Genomic DNA, 12,325 nt, shown 5'->3' with positions numbered 1-12,325 from the left:
GTTCTAATTAGCACTAGAACTCTCTGTTCTTCTATGTGTATATTTTCAAGTGTCAGTACAAAGGAGCTGCCATTTCTTTGCCAACACCGTGATGTATTTGGCCCCATGATAGGAGCTGGTTGTGAAGCATGGGCTCACTGAGTCAGCTGGGGGCTGTGTACTACCAGCAACCTCGCAGCAAACTGTGACGGAGACACGTAATCCTCAGACATGCTGAGCCAATGTCCACCCTGCGGGAACTTCCTTGACTTCAACTCAGTTATGTCCAGAGGGATTTCCGCCACAGGATGCTGGGCCAAGTTCCTTCCTGGTGTAAGTCAGGAGTGTTTTGAAGGATTAACTTGTCGACGTTTGCAGAGTGCTTTGAGATTCTGAGCTGAAAGGTGCCCCAGAAAGGCAAAGATTATTATTATTTCTTTATTTTTGTGAAGTGCATCCAACCCATTTTATTAAGAGCAACTGTGACTATGGATGGAGAGGTCCAGGATACAGCACGGTAAGTGCCAAAACTCTGTTCTGCAGGCTTTTTCTGTCTCCTGTCAGGCTTTAGACTGATATGGTTCAGCTAATAGAAAGACAAGCTTAGTTTAAGACAGGTGGGTGTGAGTAGAAAGGTCATTCAGCCTTCAGTCAGGGGGGAAGCTGACATTTCCAGATCTTCCAGAGGCTGGACACACGTTCCTTTATAGAACAACTCCCTGTGTCCCTGTTGCATCCATGCCCAGAACCCTCTTAGCACACACAGATCATTCTCCGGAGCATCCTGTGCAGCTGGCTGTGCCCTGCCGGGATTACCAGGGTGCTCATCTCCAAGAAGAGCGAGGCGCAGAAATCTGCAGCCTGAAGCAGGAAGGGTGCAGGGGGCCAGCTGGTGAAGCTGTGGTAGCCGACTGCCAGCTTGTTGGTCCCCCAGCAGGCCACAAACAGAACGACCAAGGCCAGGATGACCTTGGCAGCTCTCTGCTCAGAGACAAACCTGGCCGCCCCATTCTCAGCCTCCATGGCTCTCACGTGCCCCTTCAGTCTGTGTAAGGTGTACACGCTGGCGCCCGGCATCAGGGCTACGGGCACGGTTTTGTGGATGACTAAGGAAGCCGTGGCATAGGCCAACCCACTCTGCTGGGAGGGGAAAGCCCATGTGCAGCCCAGCAAAGGCCTGGTGGTACTGCTCACTAGCTTCAAGGAGAGAGTGCTATTCCCAACCACTGCATGGCTGGAATACACCAAGGCAGGAAGAAAGTACAACACATTCACTATCCAGAGGGCAGATACAGTGATAGCTGCGTCCTTGGCCCCTCTGGCTTCCCTAGCCCCTAGGGGATGCTGCTTCCTTACGATACGGCAATGGAAGATGCTCAGGCAGGAAGTGGCCCAGGTGCTCATAGCTCTCAAGAGCACCCAGGTGAACATGAAGACCTTACACCAAGTGGCAGACAAGGAGAGCTGTAGCCCCAGGTCAGCTGTGAAGATCAGCGTGTTCCACAGCACTGTGAGAAGGAGGTTGATGGCGGAGAGAGTGGCCAGGAGAAGGTCAGAGGCAGCCGTGGTACCATGCTTCACAGTCATGGCAAGGACCGTTAGGAGAACCAGGCTGTTGCTCAGCAGGCAGAGAAGGACCAGAGCACCATACAGAGTCGCCTGCACCATGTTGCCCTGAGACAGCTCATCCGGTGTCATTGCTCTGGCATGCCCCGAAAGCCTTGTGAAAGCAACACAAGGCAGGCCTGTTATATCCAAGTGCCCATGTCAGCAGTGCCTGTGCCAGCCTGAGAAACCCACCTCCTCCCAGAATCGGGGCACCTTGGCTGTGCAGGCATCCAGAGACGATCCCATCATGATGGATGATCCCATCATCATGCCTCCAACCTGTTCTGCTTCTCTGGGATCAAGACAGGGGCTTCACCTTCAACCCACATTAATGGAGACTCCCAACAAGGGACCAGTTGGGTTGGTTTTTTTGATGTGGATGTTATTTCTGGGAACTAGCCCAAGACACACACGGCCAAACTCATTATACGTGGGCCAGTGAATAACCAGAGCAAGGCAACAGCTTTTGCTCACTACTGTCCTAGGGTAGATCCAGAACAGTGATCTAGATACCCTAGTACCCTACCACCAATTCTCAAATCCCAAGAATGTAGATTCCACTTAGATAAAGGGCCTAAGTGATGGCTCATTATTCACTGTCTCAGATCCACTCACCTGTGTGTTGGGGTCCTGGAACCTGCACAGAAAAGCAAAGGCCCCTCTCCTTCAGTACTTACCATCCTTCCAATTCCTCTCTTCTCTGGTCCGCTCACTTGTTTGTGTGAAGTGGTCCTTTTGCCGACTCAGCTAGTTTTCCACTCATTTCATCTGCTCGTCAGATGCTTAGCAACTAAACAAGCATTTATACAACCCACTGATTCACCAGATGGCTACAGCTGGGACTTTAAAGACCTGTGAATACAGATTGATCCTCCTCCCTTGCTAGAATGAGACAGAATAGGCCTACAAAGAATTGCATTGTCTTTCTGTAACACTGGGAGGAGAGTACTAAAAGCCAATCGGTGGGAAGGAGTTTGCCAATCAAATATACGTTGCACCTCTGAGCTGGTGATCTTGGAGAAGTTAAAACCACTGATTCTCCCAATGCCCCCTCTGAAGCAGGTAGGTATGTACCTTTGCATCTACTTTACACCTGGATAGATGGGGAGGCACAGAGGGTGCAGAAATAGAACAGCCCACAGCAAAGCCAGGCCTGGAACCCAAGCATTCTGACTCCTGTTGCTCTGCTTTAAAGGCTAGCTCATGCTGATGACTCATACATTTTGGCATGGGAAGCATTGTCTTTGCAAGAGGGATTTGCTTCTGATGCATTTCAGCAACAGGTTTTATGCACATTTATCCTGAGGGCAGCCTTCCTTTACAGCAGTCTGATCTCCTCCGTGTGTTTCAGAGGAGCCTGATTCCAGGCCCTTTGTTCTCCCCTTCACCTCAACATGGCAGCTGAGGAAGGTTTAGGGAAGATCATGCTGTGATGTTACACCCCATATTCTTCATAGAAATATGGTTAGGATATGAATATGGCATAACTAAGAGGTACTTTATGCAAGATGGGTCTTGTAAGATGTCATTCAAAAGGTTATAATTTACCGAATGTGTTTATCCAATTTGCATGCATGTATCATTTTTGTATCTGAAGCTGGCAGTATTGACCATGTCTCTGGCCTCATCCAACATAGCCCATTTGAAATACAAACAATGTTAGTGGTTTATTGAGGACATGCACACGAGCATAAGGATTACCCTAGGAACGGTGTGCAATAGAAACCTCTCAGAGAGAGCTCTGTACAATGGGCATGGTTTGACTCAGGGCACAGCAAAAAAGCTTTCCAGGAAGAGGGGGGAACATATAAAAGAGGAACAATGACAATTCGAGGTGTCCTCACTCTCCCTACAACAACAACTCCCTGAAATCACCTGAGGAACAAAGACTGAACTGTGGGAAGTGATGGTCCCAGGCTGGAAGGATTTTTAGCCTGTGTAAGAAAACCTGGGAAAGCCAAGGCAGTTAGTGCCTTAAGAATCTGCCAGCCTGTTTATCACTCAGGGTAAGCATTTGCTAATTTGTATCCTATCTATCTAGTGTGTTAAAGCTCAGTTTGCGGCTTTTGTTTATTTACTAAGGTAATCAGCTTTGTTCTGTCTGCTATCCCTTTAACTACTTAAAACCTACCTTTTGTAGTTAATAAACTTATTTTGTTTATTACGAAACCCACTTTATGTGATTTCTAACTGGTTGGGGGGCAAGAAGTCGTGCACATCTCTCTTCACATTGAGGAAGTGGGCGGATTTTTTTGAGCTTGCGCTGTGCAGATTTTTCTATACAGTGCAAGACAGTAGTATTTTGGGTTTGTCTCCCAAAAGGGGTGGGCACATGAGTGCTGGGGGAGTCCTCTCACACACAGCTGACTTGAGTCTGTGTCTGCAGCGGGTGTGGTCCTACCTGTATGTGTGCTGCAAGAGGCTGGAGAGCCTAATTCTTTAAAGCAGGGAGAGGCTCAACCCAGGCTGGTTGAGTAGGAGGGGTCAGTGAAGTCCCAATATATCAGGTGGCATCCCAGAAGGGGGGTCCAACCCGTCACACATGTTTATTCTGCAACATTGGTGGGCTGCCATAATGCTTCTGCCCTACAGCAAAGGAGAGGACGTGGTGTGTGTTGGTATGGAACGCCTCTTCAGCAGACTCCGCTGACTGGATCGCACCATTGCAATCGATCCAGCCTTAAAGGTGATCTGCAAAAGAAAAAGAAACTGGGATTATGTCCCTTTTTTGCTTCTCTTTGATGGATAAAGAACGGCTGAAAGGATTTTTCCTGGTTGTTCTTACGTTAGGAATATGAGCTCTCTTCTCTGCTATTCTTGCTCGAGGACTCCATGGAGGACAGGCAAACTAGGACATGGCAAGAAGTGAGAGACTGAAACCTGATCAGTTCTTATTGTAGAAACCCTTCAGGGCAGCAACTATCTCTTTGTGATGTGATCTAGGATATTGGGGTCTAGCATTGTCTTTTAGGGGATGTCTTCACTGCAAAAACCAGGTGTGGTGTTACCTTGCAACCCTAGGCCCCCCTTGAACTGCTAACCGGAGTTAAAAGCCAAGTTGCCATGTCTTCACTTCTAGTTTAACCCGAGTTAGGTAACCTGAGCTAAGAACACACCCGTGTGCAGTGAAGATCTCCTCTTCGCTTCGCTGACGTTTTTGCTGACTCTCCTAGCCCTTCAGCATCTGCTGCACCTTTTCCTCTCGAATCGTTTTGCTGGTCAGTGGGAATTTCCAAGCATCCCAGCACATTCTGCTCATGACTCGAGCTCAGACAGCCAATCACCACATCCGCTCTATGCGATTCAGCTCCTCCTGGAGTAAAACAACGCTGCCGGCTCCCCTTCTTTGGAAAGACAGAGAGTTTGAATGGCAGCTTGGCTAGTGGAAATGCTGATGGGGATGTGGGGCTGCCCGCTCTGTGAGACCTTACCAAAGCCCTGCTTCTTAGCATGGCCTTACTGCAGCCCCCTGCTAATGCTCCTCTAATTGCTTCATTTGTCTATGTGTTAGCAAAGCTGCAAGGATGTGTTAGCTGGCTTCATGGACGGCAGCTCTTGATAATCACACAGCTTATGGAAGCATCAGCCACTAATTATGCCAGGACTTGCTCTCCCCCATGATCCTCTGGCCTGCAAAGGATGATGGGCTCATCCCACTGGGCCTGATGCAAACTGGGTTGTGTTACCCTACGCTGCTGTCACCCTGCTGCCAACCTTCTCTCAAGCTTTGGCATCTAACTGAAACAAAGCCTGGTCCTTAAATCATGGACGATGTCATCAGCGCAGCTCTAATCCTGGGGGTTTTGTGATTAAATCCAGGACAATATCACTGGTGTGGGCCCGATCCTACAGTTGCAGAGAGGCTGGCTACAATATGGCTGTGGCAAACAGATCCTGTTCCCTCCACGCCTGGGCCCGTGAGATGTTCAGTGCATCAATTCCTGTCTGTCACTGGGTGTCCGAAGTGCTCAGAAGAGGCTCCAGGCCTCCATGGATGTGAGGAGCAGAACTGAGGGTGGCTGTGGTGGAAGCCAGGCTCCCTCGCGAGAAGTCTGCTCCCTTCAGACGGGCACACGAGGAGCCACAGCACAGCCTGCTTCTCAGCAGGTGAATGTTTAATGTCGAGTAGAGGCTGCGTCTGGGCTGCTTTGACCCTTGTTTGTCTCAGTCCTGATGAGATCTGGTGGGCGTTGTGGGCAGGTACGGGGTCCCACCCCCGCCCCTCGGCCTCGCTGCGCACATCAGCGTGGGGACGTGCCTCTCTCTTCCTAGGGAGACAACGGGGCTTACGTGTCTGCTTGTTGACAGGCAAACAGCGCCTGCTCCTATGAGTCACGTCTGAAATCACTTTGTGCCTTTAGATGGCACCGTCCCCAAAGCTGGTCTCCAGGGCCAGCTGTGCTGCTCAGACAAAACAGAGCATCCCTCCAGGGCTGCTGGGTCAGACACCAGAAAACCCTGGCGCTGGTGCGGCCCGGGGCTCTCCCCTCCTTGCGGCCTCTGCTCCATCCCACCTGCAGTGACCCCTTTAGCCCTTTCACTGGCCCCTATACGCTGCTCCCCTGGCGTATAGGGGCAGCAAAGTCGTTTCAACAGCCCTGGGGAGAATTCCCACGGCATGGGGCCGACACACATGGCCCTATGCTGCCCCCACTCCCACTAGACCTAGTGGCTTGCTCTCTGGATACTCTGGACTGCAGTGCAGCTCATAGACAGCGCTGGGCAGGCTGCCATATGTTAGGGCAACCGTGGGGGGCTGCAGCATATTGGGGACAGCAGCATCTGGGAGGCAGAAAGGGGGCTTAAAGCCCCTCTCTCAATCCCTCCTTCTGAGCTGTGACTTCTGCACCTGCCTCCTGAGAGGGGCAGTGTGGGGTCTGACTCGTCCTGGGAACACTGAAGCGAGCTGAGACCGTGCAGGAACGTTTACACTGAGCACAGAGCTGAAGTGTCCAAATCAGTGCTTTTAATAAAGATGTCAGGACACGTTTCTGTTCCTCTTGGGATCGCCCTCAGCTCCAGTCAGGGCATCTCCTGGTTTCGAGCAGAACTGGAAGATCTGGCACTGGCTGGTTAAGGTTTGTGGTTCTCTCTTTTGCAGGTTGGCGAGTTGACAAAAGTGAAACCGTTTCCCTGAGGTTAGGTTGGAAGGTGACGGTCACAGTGTTTTATGTTGAACTAATGGGGTTGGATGTTCAGAACTCTTTCTCCCTCGCTCCCTTCACACACATGCTCCTGCGCTGGGCCTCACTTCGGTGGGAATTCTGTCATCCTCTGCGGGCAAAGGAGCAAGGATCACACATGGAATCAGCTTGGCACACTTCTTTCCTTTAGCTTTGAATAATAATAATACCTAGTTTTATCTAGCGCTTTTCATCAGCGGATCTCAAAGCACTTTACAAAGGACTGTGGTCTCATTATCCCCATTTTACAGATGGGGAAACTGAGGTACAGAGAGGTGAAGTGACTTGCCCAAGGTCACCCAGCAGGCCAGGGTATAGAACCTAGGTCTCCTGAATCTGAGTCAAAAAGCTTTTTCCAGTAGGTCACACTGCCTCCTTGTGTCACCCATACATGATACACCGAAAGCTTATGCTCAGATAAATTTGTTAGTCTCTAAGGTGCCACAAGTCCTCCTTTTCTTTTTGCTGATACAAACTAACACGGCTGCTACTCTGAAACCGTACATGATTGGTGCCCTTTCACCACTAAGGGACTGATTCAGGGTAACAGTTCCATTGGCATAGATTTAATACACCAGCCACCATCTTTGTAAGAGCTGGATTTCCTAACTCTTTCATCCAAGCTGTCTTGGTGCCATTTAAATCCCCACAGCATAAATCCAGCCACCTGTCACCTTCGTTCACTTCCCTGTGTACGGAGAAAACATGTGACAGGCTTTTAATAATTGATGGTCTTTGTTAGCTAGCTGTTTCTCACACAAACTATCCAATATTTATTTTTCTCCTCCAGTTCAGAGTTGCCTTGTTTCGTTTGTGCTCTGGCTGGAAAGCAGAGCTGCTGTTACACAGAGATACATTTGTTAATAGCAATGATTATGTTTGCACAGGTAACATCTAAACAAGTGCTTCACTGCCCTGTGTGTCGCAAACAGCTAATTAATCAGGAAAATATTAACAGCCACTCTTTTTCTTTCTTTGAGCAGCCAGCGCTGTGATGCTGTGCTGCAAAACACAAGAGTTGACTGCGCCCTAAATAATTGATAACACAAGAAATCACGTCTATGAGTGAGAGTGGCACGCGCAGAGTAGGTGGGTCTCTTTCTGAATGGAAGTGGGCTGCAGTTATGCACCTGGAAGCTGAGATCAGGAATGTAGGTGTCAGCTCAGAACTAAGCCCAAGGAATGCTGTTCAGTGAAACCATGCACAAGTAAAGTGTGTAATTGTTTGCAACGACTGGATCTTAGAACCGCGGGATAATGGAGTGCTTTGGGATACTGGAATAAATGCCAGTTATTTTTTGTTCTGTATTGCTAGGAGCTGAGGTTCTGGGGGGCCCATCCTGCAAGCCATGGAGGGCCTGATTCTGTTCCCCTGCAGCATGTGTGTCCTCACACTTACACTAATGCAAAGAGGGTGTCGAATTATTATAGCACTCGGAGACCTCAGCAGAGCTCACAGTCCTGATCTGGCAGGAGCTGTGTGTGCAGCGCCTTCCCCAGGTGACTGCATCCTAAACAGACAGCGGGAAGGTGGCGAGATGAAGGCACAGGGAAGAGAAGCCGCTTCCCCAGCTCACACGGCAAGGAGTGGCCCAATCAGAATGGGGGCATTTTACACCCACTTTGCACTGGGATAAATAACACCAGGAGCTGGGCAATGCAGAATCCGCCCCAGAACATGCCCTGGGAGGCGCTGGGGGCTCTCCACTCCCAGCAGTGGAGGCTCCGGATGTTTAGCACCTTGATTAGCAGGGAAGTTCGCTCTTCACCAGCTCGCGATGCCGTGGCCAGGCAGGCTGTGGCCCAAATCCCACGTTGCTTCTTTCTTCCCTTTCCTACCAGCCACCAGCTGCACGCTCCACTTCCACTTTGAAACTTGCCAAACTTCCCTGCTGGGAGGTGAGGGGTGATTTGGGAGGTGAGGTGATTAAAAGGACAGGACGTGGGGATGGGCGGGGAGGGGGGAAGGGTAGGAGGTACACGGGGGCACTGAGATTGCTAGAGCCCTACTTTGTGGGCTGTTAATTAAAAGTTAAAATAAACTGTCGATGGAGCCTAGGCTTGACTTTGACCAAGTAAATTGAGCGGAAAGGTTTTCCTGTGCATGTCCCCCAGGGGAATATCCATGGTCAGGTCGGGGTTCACTTCAACCTCTTTTTCCTAATCAGGACATACCTACAGAGTCCTCTTCTGGGGTGGTGGTAAGAAGCTCCCCAGAGCTCTGGCTTTTGGCATCAACATACCGCTGACGTGAACAGGGCCGTTCTCCTCTCTCAGAGCTATCGTTTCAGGCTCTCTGCAGATTCAGGCAGGCAGCACTGCATAAATCACAGTCAATTCCTATGTTCAGATTTTTTTTTTCACAACCATGAGAGCTAGAATCTTAATTTTTCTTTCGAACAAAAGCTGAGATTCTGACACATTAATATCTCCAGGAGCTGGAGCCCGAGGCTCAGGCCTATGATGTCAATGCTTTCCTGCGACCAGGCACATCAGGGGCACTCTTTGGGTCGGAGAAGTGCATCCTGTGTGATGAAAGGTGCCATATGCATGGATTAGTAACCAGAGAGAAGTGGTTTGCTGTGTAGGTCGCTCTCCGCACGGTACAGATGCAAAGTCGTCATTCCCTGTGTCGGGAGCCAGTTTGCACTTGGAGTAGTTTTCATTGCTGACTTCAGCCAAGGCACTATTGCAAGTAATTGATTTGCCCATCTGAGGACCTTCTGGGAAGGTCAGAGGCCCCAGGGGGAGGACACAATACCAGGTGACCTTCTTTCTGTGGACAATCCCATCAGTGCTGTAGCGTCTGGCTAGTAAATGAACCGCAACACCTGCCTACCAGCTGCCACTGGAGGTCCTGATGATTGGCTGATCCTTCAGCCCTGTGCTCATTTCCTGTCCCAGGCCAACTCTTCCTGCTTTAGGGACTATTCCGCTTCTCCAGGCAGGTGCCATGTGCCTGCTGCTTGCACTAACAGCTGTTCTGGTTCTCGGGGTATTTAGAGCTGCATCAACAGTACCAAGGCAAGGTTCTCCCTACCCCTGAGTGTCCTCCTTGAGTCCTGCCTTGCATGCAGGGGCCTGGACTAGACGACCTATTGTAGGACTGGACAGGACCTCACTTCTATGATTCTGATCTGGAGGGGCCACTTCAAAGAGGGTGAGACCCGTTTAATCTCGGTGGCTCATTCAGTCCTTACCCCCTCACTGCTGAAAGTGCCAGTTGTCATCGTGACTGAGAAGGGTGCGGTTAATGCACAGGACTGGGCTCAGCAGAGCGGCGTTCAATCCCAGCTCAGCCACACGTTCCCGGCAGCGTGCTAGGGCCAGTGCACTGAACTCTGAACCTTTGCCCCTTCATCGCTCCACACCCCCTCAGTAAAATGGGGATAGTATTAATATTTCCGAGGACAGCTGCAAGGCTAGATTCCTTCATATTAGCGAGGTGTTCAGATTTATGATGGGCTGGGCCATGTAGGTAGAGTATGTGATGTGGGCAGTTGCCAATCAGGAACTGACTGAGACCTGCCAAACTCATTTCACCCACTAGATCTGCTTTTTAAAAAGGAAAGGCTGCGGCAACACGCCGGCTGGGTAAGTATATCAGATGATATGAAGAGAAGCCCAGTGGCAGAAGAAACGATCTGTTACATTTCTCTGGCTGCAAGGTACCAGCAGGAGGATTTATCTGGCTGTAAAAGCTGTGACTTATTGCTTTAATATTTTACCAATGTTGCTGCATATTTAACCCCACTGAGTGGAGGAACCTGTTAATCTTCCTTCCCAGAGTGTTTTACAAGGGACTTCTGCAGAAGGATCTGCAACAACTGTGCTATTTCACAGCAGAGTGTAAGTGGTGCAGGGGAACTCAAAGGGAGTGGCAATGCGTCTCTAGCATCGCAACAGACAAAACGACGCTGGGTCAGTAGGTTTGTTTCTATTCCACTGTGACTATGGGAGAGGAGCACGGACTACCCAGCAACCCACTCGGCCCTTCCTTGCAGGCCAATGTTTAATGCACTTGTCCGAATAGCAGCTCTTATTCATCTGCTGCTCAAAAAGGACCAAGTCCTGTTTCCCTTACTTAGAGGATTAGTCCACTGTGGCCATCAGCTTTCTATCCTGATTAAATTGAGCAGGGCTATCTGTTCATGTAGGGTGAAATGATTGCAAGCTTCTGGGGGCAGGGACTCTCTCTTTATTTTGTTTGCACAGCACCTGGCACCCTGCGGGCCTGGTCCAGGACTGGTGCTCCCAGAGGCATCTGCAATAAAAACAATTAATAATAATATTCCCCTGTGCAGAGGGTCGGCTCCACCCATCCATCCAGCTTTAAGGTCACCATCACCACGGTATCTGTCTCCTCTAGATTCAAAGAGGACTATGCTTTCTTCACCTGCCAGGCGCTGGGTGTTCTGTGTGGGAAGGATGGCAGGCAGGTTTCGCAGATTGCTCTGAGGCTTGTGATTGTTCTCACTTCTTCCAGCCGTGAGTTCCACGTGCCTGGGCCAGCTCCGACAAAGGTTCTGTCTCGTGCCCGTTGGCTGACAGTAGCATTGTTCCAGTGGAACACAGCTGTCATTGGAATTATGGTCACAGAGGCCATCTCTGTGCTAGCCAGGATCAATGCCAAGATAGGGCTTGAGGAGGAGTCAAATGGGTTTGTGATAGCCCTACACAGGGGTGGGTTTTACCCATTGGCTTGGTTTTGGGGTGTCCTTTCCTAAATGGACGTGGGATGGAACTTGAGGGCCCTGCTCTACCCCCGTGTTACTCCAATTTTATGCCACTGAAAACAGTGGAGTTGCACTGACGTAAAACTGGAATTCCATTGACTTCACACTGGAGGTGAATCAACCTTGTTGCAACCTGTTATCCATTGGCTGAGATTTCTTGTGCTCCCTTTGAGTTCCGCTCACCTATGACACTCCTCTGAGAAGTGTCATTGTCGCGGCTAGTCATTGGAGATGCACACAGAGATTTGGGGTTGGCTGGTTTGATTAGCACATTTTTATCAGTCTAAACAAATATCACCCACGGAAATACTGCATTGAAAGAGCCTTATCGAGGTTCCAGTGTCAAGCACTCAAAAGCTACGAAATGCCAGATTTAATGCACCCTTAATGCAGCCCTCGTGTGTAGAAGCATTTTGATACAGCCACTAATTACGTGATCAAATACTGGTTTTCCACCTGCTTCATTCACTGCACAGGATGGAACTGTTCTGGGGATAATTTTTCAGAGGCTTATAACTTGGCCAGAGGGGGGGCAGATTTTCACAGGGATGGCAAAAAGCACGTGCCTGCCCAGTGTCAAGTCCCTGCTCCAAGGCAAAGAGGTTTGTGGACTTTTCAAAGAAACGGGCACCAGAATTTTTAAACATGGAGCAAAGCAAATTATTTCCTCCGGCCTCATTTTTGGAAATGGCCAAACTATTTGGGCTGAAATTTTCCAAATAACGCTTGGCCTGGAACATGCACCCCGCATAGTTTAACATTTGGCAAAGCTATCAGCAACTGAAATCAGGGTCTTTTAAGGGGACCTGTTGGGCAGCC

The 12,325-nt window shown here is 49.8% G+C and overlaps 1 protein-coding gene across 1 annotated transcript; it reads right to left on the bottom strand.

Annotated features, from left to right (window-relative positions):
• Positions 1-732: 732 nt before the first annotated feature.
• Positions 733-1,677, bottom strand: LOC141974381 (olfactory receptor class A-like protein 4). Its single transcript, XM_074934056.1, has one exon. The coding sequence runs from the start codon at positions 1,675-1,677 to the stop codon at positions 733-735; it is 945 nt and encodes a 314-aa protein (XP_074790157.1).
• Between the last annotated feature and the right edge of the window lie 10,648 nt (positions 1,678-12,325).

This window comes from Natator depressus, chromosome 18 (genome assembly GCF_965152275.1).
Source record: "Natator depressus isolate rNatDep1 chromosome 18, rNatDep2.hap1, whole genome shotgun sequence".
Lineage (NCBI taxonomy): Eukaryota > Metazoa > Chordata > Testudines > Cheloniidae > Natator > Natator depressus.
The sequence above is the reverse complement of the archived record's forward strand: the minus strand, read 5'-3'. Positions and strand labels throughout refer to the sequence as shown.